Source organism: Notechis scutatus, chromosome 1, assembly GCF_049901735.1.
Source record: "Notechis scutatus isolate UNSWTSFEM ecotype Mainland chromosome 1, rNotScu1.2, whole genome shotgun sequence".
NCBI classification, from domain to species: Eukaryota; Metazoa; Chordata; class Lepidosauria; order Squamata; family Elapidae; genus Notechis; species Notechis scutatus.
In genome coordinates, this window is record NC_142009.1 from 278,270,294 (window position 1) to 278,296,184 (window position 25,891).

Consider the following 25,891-nt stretch of genomic DNA (forward strand, 5'->3'; position numbering starts at 1 on the left):
GATGGCGGCGCCTAGCGCTCCGTGAGCTTTTCCAGGTAGAAAAAAGCTCACTGGAAGATAGCGCGCCATCTTGTTTTGATGAAAAGTGTTTCCGGTGAGCTTTCTACCCGGAAAAGCTCACCGGAAGCACTTTTCATCAAAACAAGATGGCGGCGCCAGCAAACCAGCGGCCCGGTAGGACTTGTTCCACGGACCGGGACCGGTCCGCGGACCGGTGGTTGGGGACCCCTGACTTACAGCATGTACTTATCAGTGCACTTTAAGCAATGCAACATGATTGATTCAGGTTGATTATGGTCATGACTTTATTGATGTGAGTCCTGTGCATTGCTTTAAAAAACAATAACAAAGACAGCAAAGTGGAAGAGCTGATTTGTGTGTTCAAGAACAAAGTGGATAACCCATGACAACAGCCAATAATTTCACATGAGACATAACGATGAACTAATTAACTGGCAATAGGTGGAGTGTTCAAAAGGAAATTACTGACAATTGCATTTCACTGGAATGTGTGCATTACGTTACTGACATTTTTAAATATTAGAGGAAACATGCCTGATGGGTTCATCACATAATAATGGCAGAAATGGAAGCTTCAAGAATTGAAATTTGCATCAGCACCAAAGAAATATGTAAGTTATTTTTTCTATATTTTTCTTTTCCATTTCCTTGTTTGTACCCATAATTCTGTTTTTTTCCTGCTTGTCCTCTTTTTAATTGTTTTTCTTTGTTCTTATTTATAAAAAAGTATTTTATACTTTTGTTGAAATTTAATAAAGTTGTAAAAATAGAGTTGACATTTGCCAGCAATTGTTTTGTAGTGCTACTACAACTAAAGAGAGGGATTTGTTCACAGCATCTTGACAGCTGATTAGTCCTTGAAATATCATCACAAAGCTTCATCTGCGGGCAAAAAAAAAAATTCAAAACCTAGGCTTGGCAAGAAAATAAGAATTACAGATTTATTGGGATGCAGCTGATATTATTCACATGGATTTCCTGGAACCTAAAACTACTATCAATTCAGAACACGAGATTGCAACACATAAATCTTTGAAATATTGATTATGCAGAGTTTGAATGGGATTTTTACTAACAATACCAGGCTCATATTTCACAACCCACCTAAGAAGTAATTGCATAGTTAGATCTCACCATCTTACCTCATCCACCATTCAGTCCAGACTTGTCATGCAACTTTACCTTTTCCCTAAATTGAAAGAATGCCTTCATGACATCTGTTTGACTCAAATACAGAGGCAGAAAGGACTGTCGGAGCTTAGTTGAAAAGACAAATTTCATGATGGTTTTAAACAATTTTCCATTGCTGGCATGTAAATAATAGTGTTGTGTGGAGAAGTAAATAATAGAGTTGTAACTGAACTCATTTTAAGGATTGCTTTCCTGTTTCATTTATTTAAGCTAACATGGAGGTGGAGACAATACTTTTTATTCGACTCTTGTAGATCAATATGTTTATTCCTATTACACATAAATGCCTTCAACCCATCTTTCATTTGCTGGTTGATATCACACATCCTTTCTCTTCTTCTCATGATCTACACCTGGTGGCTAAGATGCCATTTTGTATATAGGGTCATAAGATGGATCAATGCATTGATACATAGATTTTTTTTTAAAAAAATACTCTTTGGAATCTTATAATGATCTCAAATTACACTCAACTTCATGTTTTTAAGCTAAAGATAGGGGCAGACCAATTAGCCAGACAGGGAAAAATGCTAAAAAGCTTTGACACTTTATAGGGCTTATCTCCGAGCAAATAGTTGGCCAATGATGTTCTTATACCTTAAGGGAAATTGCAAACCCATTTTTAAATTGTGCACTAAAAGAATTCACATTTTCTTTTTAGTTTGTAAATTGGTAATGCCGTTAGGACTAATTTGTCAGAGGCAATCTATATATTCTTTCCTTTGGGTGTCACTTTTAGGATGACTTTTTAACATAGTCATTTGGTCCATTCAACCAAGGAAAACAACTGCCTCCATTACCCCTTCAGATTGTCGTATTTAAGGTAATTCATTGATTTATGGATAATGATCTATCACAATGTGCAACAAAAAGAAAAGATCTTAATGGATAGTGAAGTCTTCCATTATTATAGCTCTGTAATAATAATGTTGATGCTGTAATGCGAGCTGAAATATTCCCCCAATCATAGCACAGAGACAGCAGCAGCAGCAGCTTCCAAATGTTGGTCTCCCAGCTTCGTTTGCCTTGCCCAGCTGGTTGCGACCATGAAACAAAGAAGAGAATCAACAAAGCAGACAACACAGAAGAAAAAAGGGAGGACAACAGCTCGACTTTGGCAATGCAGCTGCTTGATTGCTTTTCTTGATTTGTCTCCCCTATAATTTTCATTAGCAGAAAACCTCTCTGTTTGTACCAGAAACCAAAAATATTCTGAGAAGCAAAACAAGGAAAAAGCAAATAGTATGGAATGGGGAGAGGTGCATAATGCATCCTCTTCTCCTTCTCCTCCTCCTCCTCCTCCTCCTCCTCCTCCTCCTCCTCCTCCTCCTCATTTTTAGCCATTGTCTATCCACTGCAGGATGAAGGCCTGCATTTTTCCAACCAACACAGTCCTGAGCTTTCTTTTACCAATTGGGCCTGCAATACTTGCTGATGTCGTCGCTCCGTCTTGTTTTAAGTCTTTTTTGTAGATGCTTTTTATCAAGTGGGATCCATTTTATGACTGCCTTGATCCACCTGCCATCAGTTCTTCTTGCTACGTGACCAGCCCATTTCCATTTCAATTCTTTTGCGCTCTTGATGATGTTGTATATTTAAAACATAAAACAAACAACAAGAATTGCAGAACTGCTATGGAATTAATATGAGGTTTGTTCTTTTACCCCAATTCAAGTTCAGGATATGCCAATAGCCAGTTAGAGTTCTGCTTGGCATTCATACAATATATAAAATATTGAAAGAGTTCAAAATCTGATAAACTATACAATACGACCCCCACCCTCCCAGATAAACTTTTTGTCTGTATTCTGTTGAGCTTTTCTCTCCATTTTAATCAATCTCCCAATTTCTGATAAATGGCCAGTGCAGGATTTCCTTTGAAGGTTTTAGGAGCTCATTTAAAAGCTAATACGCTGGAACAAGAATGCCTGAAACCAAATGAGAAGCAATGCTAATTTTTCAATATACTCCTTTAAATATCCCCACTGATTCAAACCTGCAGGCTGTCATAGTATGAATTAATTGAAATTTTTGAACAGTATTTAAAGACGGATCAAACATGCTGTGGTTGTCAAACCTAGGCATTGTTCATGCTTACTCCATGGCAGTTAATTCACAATTTGCTAAGAACAGTTGTTGCTGTTGCATCAATCTGTCAATGAAAGGAACTTTTAAGATGTTTCTTTTTTTCTGATTCAGTAGTACTGCCACATCCATAGGCACCCTCAAATTGTGTGCATGTGCCTTCAAAGAATGCAAAACAAAAGTATGAAAGCAGTATTTTACAGGACTGTTTGCCGTCCCATAATTGAGTATATCTGTCTTGTTTGGACATTCAGCCTATTTAGGCTTAGGGCCCTTACCATGACAACTATTTTTATTAATAGAGGAGATAAAGCTGAACATAAAGAGCGCATCATTCCAAACTGCCTCTAATTTCAAGTATGGGTGTTTTTATGATTTATAATTTATATTGACTGTTTCCTAGTATGATTTGATTGCTTATTGTACCCTATGACTATCATTAAGTGTCGTACCTTATGATTCTCGACTCTTGACGAATGTATCTTTTCCTTTATGTATACTGAGAGTGTTTACACGAAGACAAATTCCTTGTGTGACCAATCACACTTGGCCAATAAAGTATTCTATTCTATATTTAAAATCATGAAAGATACAAGGAAACTTTGTGGAACCACTTAAGGCATGTTTCCGAGGGCAGGGTTGTGGTCCTTTAGCTCTCTTTTAAATGGTAGAGATACAGTATAATGGTACCTTGATACTCATCATGAATCTGTTCTGGGAGGCATGATAAGTACTAAAATTGATGAGTATCGAACACATTTTTTCCATAAGGAACAATGTAGTGAATGAGTCACAAGGCAGCCAACACCGACAGGTTCTGGCTTGTGCATTGAGGATCAAACAAACGAGGAGTAATGGATCAAAATTTCCACATCAAAATGTGTTGAGTGCCAAATTCGATGAGTTTCAGAGTAGTTGAGTACCAAGGTACCAGTGTAGATCTCTCATAATATGTTTCTCTTGTTTGTCATCTAATTGGCTAGAAGTTCACAATGGGACTGACATCCAGATTATCAAGATAATCAATTGAGTCAAACATTCAGTACAAGAAGGACTGCTTCAGGACAACTTCCGGTTTGTCAAGCCGCGAGCGGCAGGGATTTGGCGAAGCTGCGCGATCCTGCCGCGCTAGCGTTTTTGGGGCTCCGACCCAGACGGGTACGGAGCTAGCCAGCCCTGCAGGGGCAGCTGAAGGCAGGGGGATCCGGAGAAGGGTTTGGGGTGTTGCAGACTCCCTCCTGGCCGGCAGAACTCCCTTTTCCCAGGACGGTGCAGCGGGCGGTCTGTAATGGCCGCCACAAAGAAGCTGGCAGCCGGGTAAGAATGCGCAGGAGGAAGTGGAGAAAGTGATTGAGAGGAGAAAGTTTTTCTTGGCTCCTAGGACTCTAAGACATATTTAATAAAATTCCTGAAAAGTATGACTTTCTGAATAATACCTGCCAGAAGAGGAAAAAAGCGGCTGTTTGAAGGTGCTGAAAGGATAGCTTTCCTCTTTTCCTACGGAATAAATAACTGGATATTAAGAAACCTATTTCTTTTAGGTGAAAATTGGTTTTAAGCGATGAGTGGGAAGAGAGAGGATTAAAAAGAAAATATTTGTATGCTAAGACTTTGTTGGAGCAGATGCCTTAAGGATTTGAAGACAAGAATATATTGCAATAAGATTTTAAACAGATTTGGACTTTCTTTTCTCTTGGATTGATATTACCCCAGAAGGAGAAAGTGAGAACTCTGCCTTGGTTTGGACTGACTGATAACTTTGGGACTGTTTTATTTTTTTTATTTTCTTTTGAATATTCTGGTTGTTGTAAGAAGAAAGAAGGGGAAAAGAAAAGAAAAGATTTATAATGGCTCTTTCTGTTGAGGAACTAAGAAAAGAATATGAACAAGCAAAAAAAATGGTAAAGATGGTGTGGAAGAAGCTTTCCTTTTCTTAGAAATGGCGCTTACTAATTATCAACAAACATTACAACAGATGAAGACAGCAGAGGAACAAGAAAGAAAGGAAGGAGCCATTTTTAATGAATCTCAGAATTTGATCCAGAAAGAAGGAAGAGAGAAAGAAAAGAAAAGAAGAGAAAAGAAGAAAACTAAAGGACTTAAGGACTTAAGATCTAAAAAACATTTAAGAAAGGGAAAAATAAGGTGCAAAACCAATATGATGATAGTAAACAAAAGGGAAAAGGAATACGACAGAGAAGGGAAGCTGGTAAGGCAGAGGCTAGAAGAAGGGGGTAGAAAGGTTTGTTGGGAGAAGAAAGAAAGGGAAAAGGTGGAGAAAAGCTACAATGTTTTGAAATTAAATGAAAAAAAAGAAATTTTTTATGGATAATGGATAAAGTATAATTTTTTTTTAAAAAAAAGATTTTGCAAGGTACATAAGATGAGATGGTAGTATTGTAATGACTTAAGAGTTGATAAGAGATTAAAATGTTAAAATGTTTAAAAATGATTGGCTTTAAAACTTAATAATAGGGAGGTTTAGAATATTGTTTTAATTAAAGAGTTTAATAAGACTATGGTATTGATGTTATTATAAAATTTTTATTATAGTATCTTTTTTAATATTTGGATTTATTGTCTAATTATGTACTTAATTATGTTGGATGTATTAGTTAGATAGAATGTACCAAGCAAAGTCGGATTGGGTATTAGATATTATTTTAAAGATTAATTTGATTAACTTAGGGGAGATAGAAAGGCATCATACTCTGATTAATGATTTCAGGAGAAACTTATTTTCTTTTTTTTTTATAAGGAATGAGACAAAGGGATGATAAAAATGGACAAAAGATATAAATATAATGATTCAAATTAAGATGATTAATTAAGATAGAAGTAAGAAGTGTGAAATATGTGGGGAAGTTAATATAGAAGGCTTAGAATGGTAAATAAAATAAGTAATGATATGTAAGATGAGCATGAATATAATTGAAGTCCATGAAGAGAGAGACACCTGGGTCCAAGTTACTTTCCAAAAATATTTTTTTTTATGTTTTGTGTGTTGTGTGTATATGTCTTTTTGGGGGAGAATTAGTTAAAACTTGTAGAAATATAGAATGAGAATAATGGTAACTAAGTCAGAAAGAAACAGATGAAATAATAATAATGATATTGAATAAGAGTAAAGAGAAGTAAAGAGAAATTGAATAAGAGGTTTTGGTATGTTGTATGGAAATGGTTTAAAATAGAATTATAATTTATCTGACTTGTTAAATTGACAATGAAAAAGGTTTAAACATGTAATGAATAATGATAATTTGTGTGTTTTAAAAATTAATAAAACTTGTTTTTTTTTTTAAAAAAAAGAAGGACTGCTTCAATATTCAGGCCAGTCTGGTAAATATCTTAATTCAGGATATCCAGAAATTCTTAGATTTGCACCACAATATCTTTTTCCAGAAATAATATTTTAGAAACTTTGAATTCTTTAATTCCTGGCAGCTCCATTTTTTTTTAAAAAAAAGAATGATGTTTTCTGGTCCATCAAATTGTTAGGATTAAAACACTGACAACTTTATAATCACAACAGCTAAGCAAAACTAAAGAAAGCCCATTTATTATGTCATAATCCCCCAAATGCAGCCATCTCCCTACCTCCCAACTGGCTTTTCTCTGCAATGATGGTCCTCATCATATATTGATGTTGATGATTATTTCCTCCGTGTTAAAACGGCTCCATTGCTGTTCAGCTTCACATTATTGGACAAAATGTAATGATTTCCCTCCCCCCTGGAGTAAGAGATACATGGCAGAACTTTCTAAGTGGGATTTTGTAATAGAGAAACAAATGACAGTCGGATACATGAATGGGATGAGTGCAACATCTGGAACTGAGAGGGCACAATATGCAACAAGAATAATTTCTTTCAGTGAAACACTGAACTAATGGGGCTATATTTTAAGCATAAAGAGAAAACTGACTTGCAATAGAAATTATGATAACAATATGCCCCCTTACTTCTAGACAAGCAGTCTTCCACTTACAACCATTCATTTAATGACTGCTTGAAGTTACAATGTGTTCTGACCCAAACCTGTTTCCAAGAGAGCAAATACAAGACAAAGGCAGCAGCCCAACCTTTTAATATTTCATCTATGGATTCTGTTTCTCTTTACAGATAAAAGGCTGCTTCCAACTAATTAGCTCCAACAAGAAAGAGTCTTGCCAAGTTTTTGCAAGGCTGCCAAAAAACAACAGATAAGAAATAGTTTACATCACAAGAGTCTTCAAATACCAACTGTAATGTCCACGAGGTTGAGTTTCAAAATGTCTTTGCTTCCTACAAAGAATGTCTGATTCACAGCTGCCTTTTATCTTCTTGAAGGAGGGGCCATTACCTTGCAGTCTTACTCCCGAGTCGCCCATGCTGTTGTAGCTGTTCTTTTCTGTGAGCAATCCTGCGTGCATGCGCACTTGGCACAGGCTCCTTGGGAACCTCCTCATCACTGCTGCCAGCCCCCACAATCTCTGAAGGCAGCAGTCCACTCCCTAATGGTCCTGGCCCCTCATCTGAGTCCTCGCTCTCCTCAACTGTCCGCACCTGCTGTCGACTAACCACAACACAATGGCAAAAGGAGACTTAGTTATGAAGAGACAAGTTACGGAAAAAAAATGACCATTTTTCACCCTTATGACTATTGCAACATCCTCATGGTCATGTGATCAAAATTTGGATGCTTGGCAACTGACATGTATTTATGACAGTTGCAGTGTCCTGGGCTCATGTTATCACCTTTTGTGACCTTTTGATAAGTAAAGTCAATGAGGAAACCAGATTACTTAACAACCATGTTACTAACTTAACCACAGCAGTGATTCACTTTACAACTGTGGCAAGAAAGGTCATAAAATGAGGCAAAATTTATCTTGCTTAAGCAATGGAAATTTTGGCCTCAATTGTGGTTATAAGTTGAGTGCTTACAACCTTTTGTTGAGTGGCTTTGACTTTTAATTCAGTACAGCCATAGTTCTCAGTTTTCTTTCTCAGGTGATATTTAAAGCTATAAGAATATGCGCATCAATTTTTCATTAGATTTGGATGGAGGTTGGACCAGAAACTTCACAGAGCAATTCAAACCAAATCAATTACAATTGAAGAATATCTGGAACATAGAATTTTAGATTTCCACAAGACACTAGACAAATATCTGTCAAGACTTAAAATGCTCCCAAGACCAAGACCAATTGATTTGGCTTGTGTTCTGCATGCAAAATTATCCCAGGCTACAACATTTGGAAACAGCCAAGGCATAATGAGATCTAATTCATAATATTATACTATAATGCTCAGCTAGAACACATTTTTACTATATTAAAGACTGATCCTCCTCTCCTTCTCAATCTAATGCATCTCTTGTGAACATGCTTCTTGGAAATTATTCGAGTAAAAAAGTAATTCATTTCACAAAAACTCTCCTCATATTTAAGTGCTGGTATGTGGATGAATATTAATCAGTGGGACAAATTTTGTCCAACTTCATTTATTTATTTTTATTCTTTTGATTTCCCCCCCCCCCATGATCCTTATTATTTTATAAATAACTCAAGGTGTAGAAGATATATAACACTCCACCTATTTTCCCCACAACAACAACCCTGTGAGGTGGGCTGGGTTGAGAGAGAGAGTGACTGACCCAAAGTCACCTAGCTGACTTTCATGCCTAAAATGGGACCAGAACTTTCAATCTCCTGGTTTCTAGGCACTTTAACACTAAACTGGCAAACTTTAATCAAGTTGTGGTTAAGCAAGCAAAAAATTAAAGGAACGTGGTAGAGACTGAGCCAACAGTAGCAACATTTGAGGCTGGTCCAATAATGATTATACTGTAGGAATGTGCAGCAGGTTAGGGTAAAGACAGAACCATATTGTAGAAATGCTTAGGAAATGCTTCTTAAGAATTTTCAATGCTTCCACCCGGAATGTACTTAGTGAGGTTACAGTGATATCACTAAGTGAAGTTGGAGGGGGCAAGGCTAAGTTGAATCAGCAGGATAAACTGTGTTGGACATTTAAGACACATTCCCGCCCTCCCTGTTTGTTTTTTTTAAATTAAGAGTAGAAAATTGTTCCATGTTCTCAAGTTTGCACTGAACTTTTCCAAGGTGGTCTTGGGGGCTCCCAAGGCCTCACCAAAAGGTATATGGAGTTACATGGAGACTCCATGGATTGCTCATATTTGGCCTGAAATGCTTTCTAATAAGTAATAATCCAATAACAACTGTGTTTATTGAACATATTTCTGTATATGGAGGAAAGAACTATTCAAACTTTATTTATAAAATTTGTTGGCCGCCCATTTTACCTAATTCAGGGCAGCTTACAATCTTTTGGGTTCTACCAAAGTAATTTGTAACCCAGTACCTTAATCCCTACACCAAACTGGCTTTCACCAGACTCTAAACATTGTATTATAAAGAGGCAAAAAATAGAAGGCAATGTCCAGTTTGACAATGGTAGGAGCAAAAGACAATAAACTGTGGTAATATAACCTATTGATCATTTTATCATTTTCTGTAAGGCCTTTGTATAACTAGCAGTAAGTCTAGGAGATGTGGGCATTCTTGGTGGGGGTAGGAGTATCTTTGCTCAGAGTGCCTCATTCTGTTTTGATTCTGCCAGTTTAGAAGGAATAGGAAAATGGGTGAAAGTTCAAGGTACATAGTTGTGCTTTCTCATGGGACTTTCCAAACTTTCCCATGAGACTTTCCGTGGCTGTATGATCTCACCCTAGCAAGGTAACATCTGGGACTTTCCAAGATTGTGTGTTCTCATGCTGGTGAAGTAATCTCCTGTTGAGGTCATTGTTTTCTGAATATGCATACTGTATATTTTGCTTGTGTGTTTTCTCAATAAATACTGCTACCTGAGTTCTCTCAGGGTTGGCATTTTCTCAGAGACAGTTCCCTGTGTCTCATTTCAATGTCAAACCACCATAAATGGTGACCCCGACGTGATAGCTTGAAAGCTATACGTTTCCCGCATCCTATACTCATCGTCGCGGACGTCGACTGGCCCTCATCTTCTTCGCTGGACGAAGATAGATTCTTTTCGTGAGTATGGGGGAGATCTCTGAAGGCTCAGAAAGAGCACATCAGGGGAATTGAGAGGGATCATTGGGAATAGTTTTGGATTTGGAATTGGCAGTAGGGGTTGTGCTGTAGGAAAGAAAGAAATTGAGGATTTACTACAGTATGTTTGGAAAAATATTAAGTCATATCCGGAGGGAGGTAGTATTAAAGTAGAGTCCTGGAAAAAGATAGGGAAATTTTTGCACGAGGAACCTCGTGCCCCTTCTTCAATTTTGTTAACCTGGAGAGTGATTATGGATGCATTAGCTACTTATGAACAACCGCTCCTATCACCCCCGAAGAAGGTTTGCCGCTTTACCATGCGGTACGTTTGTTGCCGCCGACGGCACCTCCAGATAAACCTGGGGGACTGTCCGGCGCTAGAAATACTTTGTCAGAGGATAAGAGTTTACCTTTAAGGGTTCAGGTGGATGCAGTTACTGCAGCTATTCAAGAAGCAAAGGATAGAGGGGAATTATCAGGAGATGATTTGGTGGAGTTTGGAGTAGAAGTTCAACTTAATCCAGTGGAAATTGTCATGGATGCTGCATTAAATCCGCAGCGGGAGTGGAAGCCTTTACAGCTCAGAATTTTGAGGGAAGTTAAGCAAGCAGCAAAAGAATATGGTGTTAGAACGCCATATACTCAGGCATTGTTAGAAGCAGTTGGTTATGGAAATAAAATGATTCCGGCTGACTGGAAAGCTCTGTTGAATATGATTTTAACTCCAGCTCAATATTTGGTGTTAGATCAGAAATGGAGACAGCTGGCAGTCCAGAGGGGAACAGCAAATGTTACCCCAGATCAGCTTTATGGAGCTGGTAATTTTACAACAGTGGAACAACAGAGAGATGGTATGCCTGAGGAAGGTTCATTCTTCTCCCACAAATAATTTTTCAAGCCATAGGGTCTCTCCCTGACGGCGAAGGTGGTGAGAAGACCTTTACTAACATCAAACAAGGGAACAATGAACCCTATGAAAATTTCATTAGCAGACTGAAATTGGCTATTGAAAGACAAATTGATAATCAATTCGCCCAGAAAGAGTTGCTTTTTAAGTTAGCAGTAGAACAAGCTAACACAGATTGCAAAAGATTTTAAATCCACTTATAGCAAGTGGGGAGAGAGAAATCGCAGATTTGATTAATGCATGTAGGAAGGTTGGGAGTCAGTCTTTTAACATGGAAACTTTAGCTCTGGCTTTACAAACAGGACATGCTCAGAAGGGGAATTGTTTCAATTGTGGGAAGCCTGGACATTTTAAAGCGCAATGTCGGGCTCCTGGAGGAGGTCAAAGTCAGCAGAATAAGAGATCAATGGGACAGGGTGTTCGTCCTAAATCAGTGTGCCCAAAATGTAAGAAAGGATACCATTGGGCATATCAGATGCTCCTACAGTTTTTACTGATGGAGGGAAAGTTTTTGGTGCTTGTGTTTGGAAAGATAAATCTGGAATTTGGCATACAAAAGTGACATCAGAGCAGAAGTCTGCCCAGCAGGCAGAACTTGCTGCTGTAGTTTTGGCTTTTCAAAATTTTCACAATCAGGATTTTAATTTAATAGTGGATTCATTGTATGTGTATAATTTGTTACCCTTTTGTAGCAGGTTCTTATTTGTCTCCTGGAATATCACCTGATATTTTAAGATTGCTTTTGTTGTTACAAGGATGTTTGGAGCAGCGTGTGAATGTGTGTTTTGTTGCTCATATTCGTAGTCATAGTAATTTGCCTGGAATTTTATCACAAGGTAATGCCAAAGCTGACAGTGCTGTAACTTCAGTCCTCACTGTCCAGCCATGGGATAGTCATAGTTATTTTCATCAAAACGCTAAAGCATTGGCACAGCAATTCAAACTTACTACTGCAGAAGCTGCTGCCATAATTCAACAATGTCCAACTTGTTCAAAGCAGGGCACGAATATCCCTATGGGAGTTAACCCCAGAGGGTTGAAACCTTCAATGATTTGGCAAATGGATGTTACTCAATATCCGCCATTTGCGCCCTGGAAATATATACATGTGACTGTGGATACTTACTCAGGATTTTTAATGGCTACCCCTCAAAGAGGTGAGATGGTTAAACATGTCATCAATCATTGCATTAAGACTTTTCAGTTGCTGGTACACCTAAACAATGGTCTGTGGAATACAATTCTACTGGGCAGGCTATTGTAGAACGTCATAATTCCACGCTCAAGACCATGTTGACTAAATTAAATAAAAAAGGAGGGAAGCTCCTGGGGCTTCCGGCGATTCAAGATCAATTAAATCTCGCTTTGTATACTTTAAATTTTTTAAATTTGTCTGGTAACCCCCCTGCGAGCGCGGCCAGCAGGCATTTTTCTTCTCCTTCTACAGATGCGGTAAGACCTCGGGTGTTGGTGCGGTTCCTTCCAGATCCGGCATGGGTTCCTGCTGAGCTGATAACGTGGGGACGTGGTTATGCAGCAGTTGAACATCTTGGTCAAATTCGTTGGGTTCCTGGTCGGTGTGTTCGGCCTGATCATTCGCAGGCACCTGTGAAGGAAGTTTCGGAGGAGCAGGATGGCGTATCTGTGGTTCCTGATCCTGCTGATTCTGCCTAATCTGTCCTGGGCTGCTCGGGTGCGGAGAGAGCAGCGACAGCATGTTCAGCGTGCGGAGATTTGCGATGATTTGTGGACCGATAATAATTACATTAAAGATTTGCGCTCAACTGCCAAAAACTTGAACATCACCAATTGTTGGTTGTGTATGCACCTTCCTGGGAGAGTGGGAGAAGGACTAACATTGCATGGAGTGCCTTTTGAGGAAAAAGATTTAATAAAGAATGCAACCTGGAGAAAACAGTTGTCTTGTGCTACAACAGAGCAATTCCAGATGTTCAAAAAGAAAAAATGCACACATTATAATCGGAATGTGACGGCTAAGGTCAAGGTGTCTTTAAAGGGAAGGGCGTATGTATGCTTCACCGAAATGACTTTGGAGGAACTTTCCTAGGGAATTGGTCCAGGTGTAATGTCACTTTTCAAATGCCAACCATCTGTTATAATAGCAGTGTGCAGAATTATACCTGTCTCCTCAGTTCAATTCTCCTCAGTGCTATATGTGTCAATATCTTGAGAAGATGAAGAATGGTTCTGAGGTCGCCCGGGAGCCTTGGGCTATGGGGAATGATGTGTGGTTCCTATGTGGGGAGTATGGGTATCGGGAGGTTCCCGGAATTGGTCTGGGATATGCACATTGGGGTATGTAATACCTGTAATTTATAAACTGGATCAGTTGCCGGAAGGCAGAATCCGCAACAAACGTGAGCTGGAATCAGGTCTAACCATGGGAGGTAATCTATGGACACAAATTTCTCGAGGTCTTATCCCGCCTTTGGGAATTGCTATGAACTATAGAGATATTCATATTTTAAATAATTTTACTGTTGCTATGTTTAATGATACTATAAAGAATATTAAGATGATTAATGTAGAAATGTCTGAAATTCGTACAGTTACTTTGCAAAATCGATATGCTTTAGATATTATGTTAGCTGCTCAAGGAGGAGTTTGTGCTTTAATTCATTCACATTGTTGTGTTTTTATACATAATTATGAGCCAAACATTACAAAAACTGTTCAGGACATGGAAGATCGTATTGCTCAGCATCAATCTGGAGCTGATGGGTTTAATGCATCATTCTGGGACAGTCTGTGGTCCTGGCTTCCTGATGGATCATGGTTTCGCTCCTTATTGCAAGGGGTTGTTATTATTATTGCTATATGTATCTTATTATGTTGTTTTATTCAATGTATTCCTAATCTATTACAAATGTGTACCTCAGTCTTCCGGCGTGAGGGATCAGGTCATGAGGGAACTGTGTACTATGCCACTAAAACACCCCTATCTTTGAATAAATAAAAAGGAGGGAATGTGGTAATATAACCTATTGATCATTTTATCATTTTCTGTAAGGCCTTTGTATAACTAGCAGTAAGTCTAGGAGATGTGGGCATTCTTGGTGGGGGTAGGAGTATCTTTGCTCAGAGTGCCTCATTCTGTTTTGATTCTGCCAGTTTAGAAGGAATAGGAAAATGGGTGAAAGTTCAAGGTACATAGTTGTGCTTTCTCATGGGACTTTCCAAACTTTCCCATGAGACTTTCCGTGGCTGTATGATCTCACCCTAGCAAGGTAACATCTGGGACTTTCCAAGATTGTGTGTTCTCATGCTGGTGAAGTAATCTCCTGTTGAGGTCATTGTTTTCTGAATATGCATACTGTATATTTTGCTTGTGTGTTTTCTCAATAAATACTGCTACCTGAGTTCTCTCAGGGTTGGCATTTTCTCAGAGACAGTTCCCTGTGTCTCATTTCAATGTCAAACCACCATATAAACCAGACTATCCTTTTCTTTGGAGAGCAAATTACTGAGACAATGATAAACAACCACCAACCCTTCTTAATTGTGTGGCTTCTGTTATCCAGAACATCAATCCATATAATTCACAACCACCCAGGTTGGAAAATGGCTTTGAGGATCATTTGAGGACTACTTATAACATGATTAATCAGCTGAGAATACTCTACCAAATTTAACCCCATCCAAACAGCCTGGGAATTTTTGCACTTTTCCCAAGTTACTTGGAAGGTATCAGGTTGGGAAGATTGACATTTACATTGTCCCAGCTATTAAGATTAATGCTTATTGTTTATGAAAATAACCATGTCCTCTGGCTAGTAACCGAGCACTATTTCATGAATGTGACCCAACAGGAAAACAGTTTCAAACAGCACATATTTTTTTCTTCTTTTAGAACTGTTGGTAGGATATTTTTTTCTGACAATATCTGGTTTTTCTTGTAAAAGAAAAGATTCATATTTTTAAGTATGCAATTTTTCTGGATGGCAATATTTACTGCTTGTTACATATATGGCACCTGCACTTTTTTCTCTTCCACCAGTTTTAAAGACACTGAATTAGTCTGGTTAAAAGGAGGAAGAGGAAAAGGAAAGAGGAGGAAAAAAAACCCCTATCTAGTCCTGCTTTGGCACCACTTTTTAAATAGTTAGCAAGCACGTGCAAAACCATTTGTCTTGTTTCTTTGTGGTTCCACAGCAGAGGGCTTCACCTCATTGTTTTGTTTATTTGCTGAATTGTAGGAAGACGTGTTCTCTGACACAAATGGCAGATGTATCTCAAGGATATATAAGAAGGCAGGCTTCACCCTGTAGCTAAATAAGCAAAGGGACTCATCTGCTAGTGCATGAAAATACACTTAGGCATTAGCTGGCTCAAGAGGAGGCTAGTTTGCATATGGCTCCCCAAAGGCACATAGGATGCATTTTAGATAAAGCCTCCTGCAGCTTATCTATTCTTCCGCACCCACAGAATGGAGCAAAAGAAAGAAATCTCGTGCCATGGATCATCTGTCCTCAATCTTAGGGCCTTCTCAGTGGCATTTACTGCCCAGCTGTGCAGAAGGCAGCATGTTCTTTATTGCTTTTCCTCATCTACTCTGCATCTTACAATAGCAACTTTTCAAGGAAGGATGGTCTGGTGAGGTGAAGTATGTGTGTGGGTGGGTGGAGAGGAGGGTGCCACGACTGGAAAGCTGTATCAGTTGGATGCTTGGATTGTTGGGGAAAACAAACAATCAGATTCCCTCCCTCCCTCACCACTCCACCATTTTCCATCGCCCAAGGGAGATGCCTCTATTGTCTGGGAGATGAACGGCTCGCTTGGGGGATGCTATTGACAGAACAGATGTAGGGAAGGAGTGGAGAGCAAGGAAGTGCAAGATAAACCCTGGAAAGGAAAGTCAGACGCCAGGGAGATGGAGGGGGCAAACCTACCACCTCCTCGATCGCCTAGCAGGCAAAGCCCATGCCCAGTACTGGAGCCATACCTGGAGGAGCAGGAGCCTTTTTCTGGGAGCTTTGCCTCTGCCCTCTGGCTGGCAGTCGCTTGGACCAGCGCCTGGGAGCCAGCCGCGCCCTCCATGGCCCTTCACACACCCTTTCGGCGCTCGCGGCGTCTTGCGGGCTGCAGCCGAGGGCGGATGGAAGGCGCTGTCCGCAGCTCCGCGGTGCTGAAAGCTCGTTCCAAAGCTGCAGCGGCGACTCTCGCCAGTGACACAGCGCGTGCGCTAATCTTGGGCGACCGGATCGAGGAGGAGACCGGGTCGAGTCGGCCACGTGGTCCGACGGCTGTCAAGAGAAAGAGCGGGTCGAGTCTGGCCCCGCTGATGGGTCTAAAGGAGGTTCCTTGCACACCAGTGCCCTATTTGTGTTAAAGGACGTCCTCTATGGGCCTCAGATTACCTTGTCGGGACTGACTAGGGTAGCGGGGTTTGTAGTCCAAAACGTTTGAAAGGAACCAGGTAATCCAAGCTTGTTTTGTAAAGCAAGCAGTGTTCCATGTCGTGTAAACTGTGTAACAAGTCCAGCTTAAAGGCTGAACTTGTTACACACTTGTTATACTTACCTGCCATTTTCAATTATTGTGATATCATTTTTATTTCAATCTCTAAAATGATTTGATTCATTTGGTTTTTTGAATATTTTGGAACTGCAGGAAAGATTGCTGGATTAATATACATAAAGGAAACAAAACAAAATTATGAGAGCTATCTGAAGCCTAAGCAGAAAATAGTAATTTTCTACCAAGAAAAAACAATAAATAAGCATGTCCTTGCAATACATGAGGATAATAATAGCAAAACTGAGAATAATAGCAAAACTCACTTTGATTTTATCATTTCTGTATCATAATAGTAGCCATCCCAAAGGTGCTTTTTTCCCCCTCAAAAGGCAGTCAGACTTTTGTTTGTTTTCTTGCTTGAAAAAGGAAAAAATAAACCCCTTTGGGACAATCATGACCTGGATGATTAAGAATCTCCATAGACATAATCGTACCTGCATAACATTTTTTTGGGACCTTGGCACTATTTCCTATTGACAAGAGCAATGTCTTTGTTCCTTATATCTTGAGAATCCACAATTCATGGAGGAATATTTTTCAAACTGTTGGAGCTATGAAAACTTAGTAACTCACTCCAATTCAAGTAAGCCCCCCCTTCTAAATGAAGTCTTAAGAGAGCAAAGAAAAGAAGCCCTTCTATGATGACACATTGTACATTTCTTTAGTGTGAAGTCATTTGAGAGCATCTTTTTGTTTGCCTTCTATGCAAATCTCAATGAGTTCAACAGAACCTAATTTTCCCTCCCCTGTAAGTGTTCATAAGACTCTAGCCTGGTATGATGGAGAGAAAAGGATAGCTTTTCCACAAATTACAAGATACAAATGAAAAATTTGTCCCAACTATTGAATTCAAGTAAAAGAATCTTTCTAACTTGCTTAAGTCATAAACCTACTGGTTTTACATGGTAGGTTTGCTGGTTTATAAAGATAACCATTGATGGATCCAAGATGGCTAACTAGTATTCCAGCAGAAAAATAAATAATCTAACAAAAAAGATAATGGATTTTTTTGTTTGAAGTTAAGTGATTTGTTCTCTTCTGAAACTTTCAAAAGAACTTACACAAATTAAGTACTCAGCTGAAGTCAATTGATTTCATAAAGTTCTATAAACATGTCATTGTATTTTTCACTCAGCAGATTTTTGAAGTCCGCAATCAATCATGATGACTTTATTATGAAGAATAGATATGAAAATCTAAAGTAGATCTTCATTTGGGAATTTAGGCAATTCAGCTCAAAACAATTCAGCAGGGATCTAACAAATCCAAAAATGCAATCTAGCTGGGTGGGCATTCTGGAATTTCAATATATGTCATTGTCTCAGTCATCTTTAATTAAAATGAAGACATGTTTGGTGTAAAGTCTATCACAATGTATATGTAACATAAGATATGTTACAAATAAATAAAAAAAGGCATTGGAAGTCTTATCCTCAAGAGACAATGTAATATGGGCAATCTTTTTATGTATATTTATTAGGAAGTTGGTTCTAGTGTGTTCACAAAAATTCATTTAGGGCAGAAACATGTGGATTTGTATATCCTCTATGATATGGAACTCATGATAGACGTTAAAGTCTTATTGGAGATAATGTTTCAATTATGGCAAACTTTCTGCAGAAGCCCATCTCATGCTGAAATCAACTTCTTTTTATTATTAATTTTACATTAGGGCTTTGGATGGATAATAATGAACCCTCAGTCTTATATTTCTATCACTGTTTTTACTCTAGCTTTTATTGTTGCCATTTTGACTCTTGAGAAATGAAAGTTCTTAATATTTTGTGATGGTATTCAATGTAACTGTAATTATACAATATAACTATAGAAAGTGGGAAAGATGCAATGCATTCAAGAGGATTATTCTAGTTGTTGTTGCTCAAGAGCTAGAAAAACTATTTCAGTTACCATTCCACCCAATTAAAGATTGTGTTACTTTCTATGTAAACCTGATGTCCTTCAGAACAAAGTTAAATTTGGTTAATTATTTCTGGAGTATTATTTAAGATGTGTCATTACAACATCTAACTTTAAGTCCCAAATTATGTAAAATTTAGATGTTTATGTACTAAGTTGTCTTTTGCATTTTCACACTAATCAGTATGGGAGAATAAGTAACTCGTCTTATTGATTTAGATGTAATAAATAGTAACTTTCATCTCAGGCAGCACTACTGTTATATAGGAATTGAAGCCAGCTATATATGAAGGATATCATACTAGAGAAAGTTATTAAATATATTGAACACATTGTTAGACAGCATATAATATTTGCTAAAGATATATAAAGTATATTATGTATGGCAGTACATTTTAGAGTAATCAGAATTGCTGTATATTTCACGCACTCACTCATAACCCCCCCAAATAATACAGCAGTTTAAACAAAATATATTAAATCTATATTTATTAATTTTTACATTATGTATTAAATATTATATATTAAATGCAACATGCAATTAAAATACTAGAATATGAATATTTTGAAAAAATAGGGTAGAAATTCATTCTTGAGTGATTTAAATGAAGCCAATTTAATTCCCCTCCATGACCCATAATGTGGAAGTTATAGTCCACTCCAAAACCTTAATAATGAAGTGAAGGTACTGTTTGCTTAGCTGTGGAGTCTTCTTTAAAAGCTTCATACGCAAGCCAACAATCAGGTCGGCTGTAGAATCAAGGAAAAATTATATCATCAATAGGAAAAGATTCACTTGTTCTATTATGTCCCTATTTACATTGTTACAAGCCCCATTACACTCCATCTTATAAAAGATTGGATATCAGCTATCTCAACTGAAGCACACTAGGATAGGGTTTGTCCTCTTCTTTGGCTTGCTGATCTCCCACAGCATTAAATGGAGCTGCTCCATCTAATGCTGGATCACCACTTAAGTATGAGTCAGCAGTGTGCTGCAGCTGCCATAAAAGCCAATGCATTCCTAGGCTGCATTAACAAGGGGATGGCAGCAAGATCATGAAAAGTGTTAGTACCTCTCTGTATGGCATTAATGAGCTACGTTTGAAGTACTGCATCCAGATCAGGTCGCCATGATACAAAAAAGAATGCAGAGAAGATCAATAAAGATGATAAGAGGTCTGGAGATTAAACAGTACAATGAAGCATTAAGGGAACTAGATAGGTGTAGCCTAACAAAAGGGATTAGGGCTGGAATGATAGCTGCCTTCCAGTACCTGAAGGGCAGTTATAGAGATGTTAGGATTGATTTATTCTCCAAAGCACCTAATTGGAGGGGCAGGATAAGATGCAATGGATGGAAGCCCATTAAAGAGAGATCTTACTTGGAACATATGTCAGCATATGCTCCAAACATACCTTGCACAATATAGCCACTTACTGTATTTCAATGCACTTCTGAAGGGAACAATTTTTGCAGGAAAGTACATGAAGATACATTTCTTTAACCTTTGCAGGGGTGGGATTCATTTTTTTAACAACTGGTTCTGTGGGTGTGGCTTAATTGGTGGGCGTGGTTTGGTGGTCATATGACTGGGTGGATGTGGCTTGGTGGTCATGTTATTGGCTGGGCGTGGCCAACTCAATAACACTCACATAGAGGCACGCATCTCCTCGCCTGGCCTCTCATGACTGTGGGGATGCTGCAACAGTCGTAAGTGTGAAAAATGGTCATACGTCACTTTTTTCAGTGCCACTCTAACTTTGAATGGCCATTCTACACAAGCAAAGTACCAGCAAAGGAGGGGAAAAAACCTCCAGAGAAATTCCTGAGACAGGAAGTCTAGTCCTGCCAAGAATGTAATAAGGGTCAACGGAGAGGCAGTTTCTGTAAGCAACACCAGAATGTTTCCTTCCTGCCTTCCTTACAGGATTAGGCCAGTAATTTCTTCTAACAACTGGTTCTCTGAACTGCTTAGAATGTTAACAACTGATTCTAGTGAACAGGTGTGAACTGGTAGTATTCCCACCCCTGAACCTATGCTGTTATATGGAATAGAAAACACACTACTCTCTGGTGTATAATATGCTGAAGTGAAGGAATTACAATGCTGATTTTTTGTTAAAAAGAAAGTGTTTCCTTTTCCTATTTTTTATTTAAGTTCAGGGTATATATTTCAAGAAGTACTGAAAAGGAGAAAAATGATAGAGAATGTCATGCCCCTGTCGGAGTCTGAATCCGAGGAGGAAGATGAACAGATGACAGGGAGTGGGAGTGTGGCTCCATTGGCTGTGGAAGAAACTGGGGAAGGGCAAAGTCCGGCTGGGCAGAGCAGGGGAGAAATAGAACAAGGGAGAGGGAGTTCAGAGGAAGAGCCAGCCCCCCCTTCATCCTAGGGCACCCAGGGAGGAACGGAGAAGAGAGCAACGTGGGTTGCATGTCTTACAGGGGAGGAAAGGGCTCCAATTCCCTTCATTAGCCACAGCTGGGAAGGGAGTTTAAAAGAGATGCATGCTAAGTGCGGCGTCTGCTGGGAACCAACTTGAGTTTATCTTGTGTGTACTTTGGTTACCTACGTTCCTGGCATCCTCCCAACACTGTTGAGTTATTGCCGTGCCTTTATACCTGGAATTCCTTCTCCTGCCCTGCCAAACTAATTATCTTATTTTGCCTTGTTTGGACTTATAGTTACAGTTTTTGTTGACTACATTTTGGACTTGATTCTCTGCAGACCAAGGCTGTTCCTGGGACAGTTTTTCTCCAGCCAGAAGGTAACCAGGACATTGGGGACAAAGTTGGAGCTAATAAAGGGACTCCTACTGATTATCTGACCGTGTTGCCTTTGTGCCACGCCTCGGGTCATCACAGTGAATCTGGGAAGCTGAGAGAACTTGACTGGCTCCGTGGTTTCCATCCTGTGATGGAATCCTTGACCAGCACGCCAGTAAAGAACTCATTCCTCGGGTGGGCACTAAGTTCGGGAGCGCTCTATTCAAAAGCACTCAATGATCTGTGACCATCCTTACTACAAGGTAAGGCGGTGGGGCTTGCCAGTACCGGGGGCTCAATGATCATCCTTGAAGGGCAGTGAGATGGTGAGATTCATCCCATCCTTGCAGGGTGGTGAGCACCGGGAGCTGTGAGTCAGTCTTCAGACGTTTGCAGCCAGGGTGTGAAACAGACTGCTTCCCCCCTGCCGTCCCTCCTTCCCTCTTCCCTCTTCACCAAATTGCTAATCCAGACTTCCTCTTTAAAAGGACAGTAACTTTGGACTTTCAATAAATAGGGAAGTATTGTTATAACTGAACTCCTGTGAAGATTGGAAGCAATTTTATTTCCTGTGATAGAAGCAGAAGTATATTGAAGCCAGGAGCGAGTGCTCAATACAAATCTGAGTCTACATAGTAAAAATATAAACTGTTCAAATTGCCAGTGCAAGACTATTTTTCTTTCTCTTAAAAGCAACAAACTTTGAAAGTGTATTTAAATTAACTAGGAGGGGGCCAGAAATCCCATTCATCAAGGGAAAACAAAACAAAAAGTTTCCTGTTGCCTCCCAGTGAATTGTTCTGTTTATCTCTGCTGAAGAAGATCCCCCCTTCAGAGATCCCACCTCTGCAGAGATCCCCCCTTCAACATCTTTGCATCTTTACTATCTCAAAAACCCAATCTACAAAACAAGAAAGAGAGTGTAAACCCTTGCTCATTGATTGTTTTCAAACAGCCCAGGAAAAGAGACCTCCTGCCAGTTTATCAAGGGTTATAAACCTATTCTCAGACATCAGCAACAGCTAAGCAAAACAAAGCAAAGCAAAGCAATAACCCTTTACTTACCAACTCTTAATACTACTTCATACTATTTCATTACTTTCATTATCTCAAAAAATCAATTTCTTTAAAATAATTAATTTTTATCAAATGATTAATTGATTTATTGTTTTATTGCTTAGTATGATTGAGCGTTTAGTGCGTATAGTGTAATTACTGAATATCTGATTAGTAAAATCAGTGATTTAGTGAATTTAATTGATCAGTGTGTTTAGTAATTACTGTAATAAATTAGGCTGTGTGTTGCTTAGCAAAATTATTTGATTAGAGTGATTTGAATAACCAATTGATTGATTGATTGATTTTTAGTAATAAAATTTGATTTTTTCTCTAACATATCAATTAACATTTATTAATTACCAACATTCATTAAGTAACTATCTACCTATCACATTAACTAGCTATTGTAATTGATTACTGTACTATTGCCATTGACCATGCCAGTCAAAAACTGCAAACCGAAACAAAAGAAAAATATCTCTACCAATGACCTCCCAGACTCCTGCACATGTTTCAAATGTCTTGAAACCATCAATGAAAGCGAAATTTACACCAAATGCCGCCTATGCAATAATCTAGCCCACCCTGCCTGCTTAAACGCAAACAAAAGCCTAGCTGATATGGTTAAAAATTCAGATACATTCTTTTATCTATGTCCATCATGTTCTCCTAAGCTAAACAAACTGAGTACCCTACCTGACAGAGTTGAAAGCATAGAATCACTCATTCACTCAATAGAAGAATGCTTAGCAACATGTTTTGAAACAACTATACAAGCAAGCCTAATTTCTCTTGAAAAAAAAATACAGCACAGATAAGTGAGTACCTATCAGCTCAAAATCAAATCAGTGTTCTAGGACCAACTCTTTTCATACTCTGCATAAATGACCTCTGTGATCATATCAAGAGCAACTGCATTCTCTTTGCTGATGATGTAAAGCTATTCGACACCACAGACAATACTGCTACCCTTCAAAAAGACCTTGACTATGTATCAGAATGGTCAAACAAATGGCAACTTCAAATCTCAACAAATAAATGCTCTGTCTTACATATTGGCAAAAAAAATCAGAAAATAAAATACAGGCTGAATAGTCAAGACCTTGTTGATGATCCAAACTCTGTCAAGGATCTTGGAGTACTCATCTCAAATGACCTAGGTTCTAGAGCCCACTGTAACTACATAGCCAAAAAGGCGTTAAGAGTTGTTAACCTAATCTTATGTAGCTTTTTCTCTGGTAATATTACACTACTAACTAGAGCATACAAACATTTGCTAGACCAATATTCGAATACAGCTCATCAGTCTGGAACCCACATTACATATCTGATATTAACACAGTTGAGAAAATCCAGATTTTCACAGTTGAGAAAATCCAGAAATATTTCACAAGAAGAGTTCTCCACTCCTCTACTCATTGCAGAATACCTTATGCCACCAGACTTGAAATTCTAGGCCTAGAAAACCTAGAACTACGCCGCCGTCAGTCCGATATAAAATCATACATTGCAATGTCCTACCTGTCAATGAATACTTCAGCTTCAACCATAACAACACAAGAGCAAACAATAGATACAAAGTCAAGGTTTATCACACCAAATTTGATTGCAGGAAATACGACTTCAGCAACAGAGTGGTCAATGTCTGGAATACTCTACCTGACTCTGTGGTTTCTTCCCCAAACCCCAAAAACTTTAACCTTAGACTGTCTACTATTGACCTCACCCCTTTCCTAAGAGGTCTGTAGGGGGTGTGCATAAGCGCACCAACGTGCCTACCGTCCCTGTCCTATTTCTTTTATTTTTTAAAAATTTTCTTATATGTATCCATGTATTCATAACTATGTTTTTACTTATACCTATTATCTTGTAAGCAATTGACAAAAATAAATCAACAAATAAAAATAAAAATATATAAAAACTCAGGAGTGGAATTCACTAAGCAGGCGAATCAGAAGCAGCAATCAAAAATGACTTCCTGCTCTTTATTCTACCTTACTTGATTCACTTTTTATTGCTGCTTCTGATTTACTGAGCCTTTATTATTATTAATTTAATTTTTATGCCACCCATCTCCCCTGTAAGGTGACTCTGGGCTTTGATGGATGTTTATAATTATTGTTATATTTTTAGAATTAAAAAAATTAAAGACTTGATTACATATCTTGTACGGAACTCATACCCATACATGGTAACAAAAAGAGGGAAAAATTTTTCCTGTCTTGTTCCAGAATGCTTCTTGTTCCTGAGGCATCATTCACAAAGTTTTCCAAAAATAGATGCTCCACTGAGCATTCCCATTAAAAAAAAAAAAGGTGGTTCCAAGCAGCTGCACCAAGTGGTTGTTATATAAGGCATCCAAGCAGAAAATGAGTGTGTCTTGCCCAGGGAGTATTTATCCCTGCCAGCCACCTTCTAGCAGCCATGAATTCCAAAGGCGGATCTCTGCCATTCTTTCTAATTGCCATTGTTCTTCTGTTGTACGATAATTTCTCTGTGCTCCCTTTTATCCCTTTGCATATCCACAGAATTTGGCAATGCTGCACTTTGGGATTTGATGGGTAAATTGCCATTCACAGGAGCCTCTTTTTCTGCTCACATTTCTCTGGAATATTCTTAAACTTTGACATGTATTTTATTTAATTATTTGTTAGATTTATATCATAGCGTTTTTTGGGGAGCTCAAGCTGGCATGCAGTGTCAGTGTTGGGATTCAATTTTTTTTACTACCGGTTCTGTGGGCATGGTGGGCATGGCTTGGTGGGCGTGGCAGGGGAAGGATACTGCAAAATCCCATTTCCTCCCCACCCCACTAACCTGCTTTCCAGCTCCGTTCTCCTGTGCAGGCCAACTAAAGAAGACCCAGCCGATCAGCTGGGACTTGGAGGCAGAGAATAGATGGGGGCAGGGTCAGTCAGAGGTGGTCTTTGCTGGTTCTCTGAACTAATTAAAATTTCCGCTACTGGTTCTCCAGGACTGGTCAAAACCTGCTAAATACCACCTCTGGTGTGTGTGTGTGTGTGTGTGTGTGTGTGTGTGTGTGTGTGTGTGTGTGTGGTGTGTATGTGTGTGTTAAAAAGCAGGCAAGAGGATGGTTATGCAATTGAAGCCCTATTCCTTTGTAACTGTATGTGATATCAATGGCCGTACAAAAGGGCTGGGATTCTGATTGTGCAATTGCAATCAAAATGGCCACTTGGGAATGTCTTATTTGTCCTGGTGACTTCCTAAATATGTCCATGTAGTTTTCTTGACAGGGATTGCTATTGCTTTTTCCAGGATACATTTTAAAGCTCCTAGTCAGGCCTACAGATGTAGCGTTTCCAAG

General features: G+C 38.8%; 1 protein-coding gene across 2 annotated transcripts in view; it reads right to left on the reverse strand.

The window, feature by feature from the left end:
- The window catches only part of DISP2 (dispatched RND transporter family member 2), a 36,931-nt gene extending 20,317 nt beyond the window's left edge, over positions 1-16,614 (reverse strand). Inside the window, exon 1 of one of the 2 annotated variants that reach the window (XM_087951715.1) lies at positions 16,243-16,614. In XM_087951715.1, the coding sequence (XP_087807841.1) occupies positions 16,243-16,337 (95 nt within the window). In that variant the 5' untranslated portion in view covers positions 16,338-16,614. The remainder of the gene's footprint in view (positions 1-16,242) is intronic. The other variant, XM_026664315.2, reaches the window with a different exon arrangement.
- Between the last annotated feature and the right edge of the window lie 9,277 nt (positions 16,615-25,891).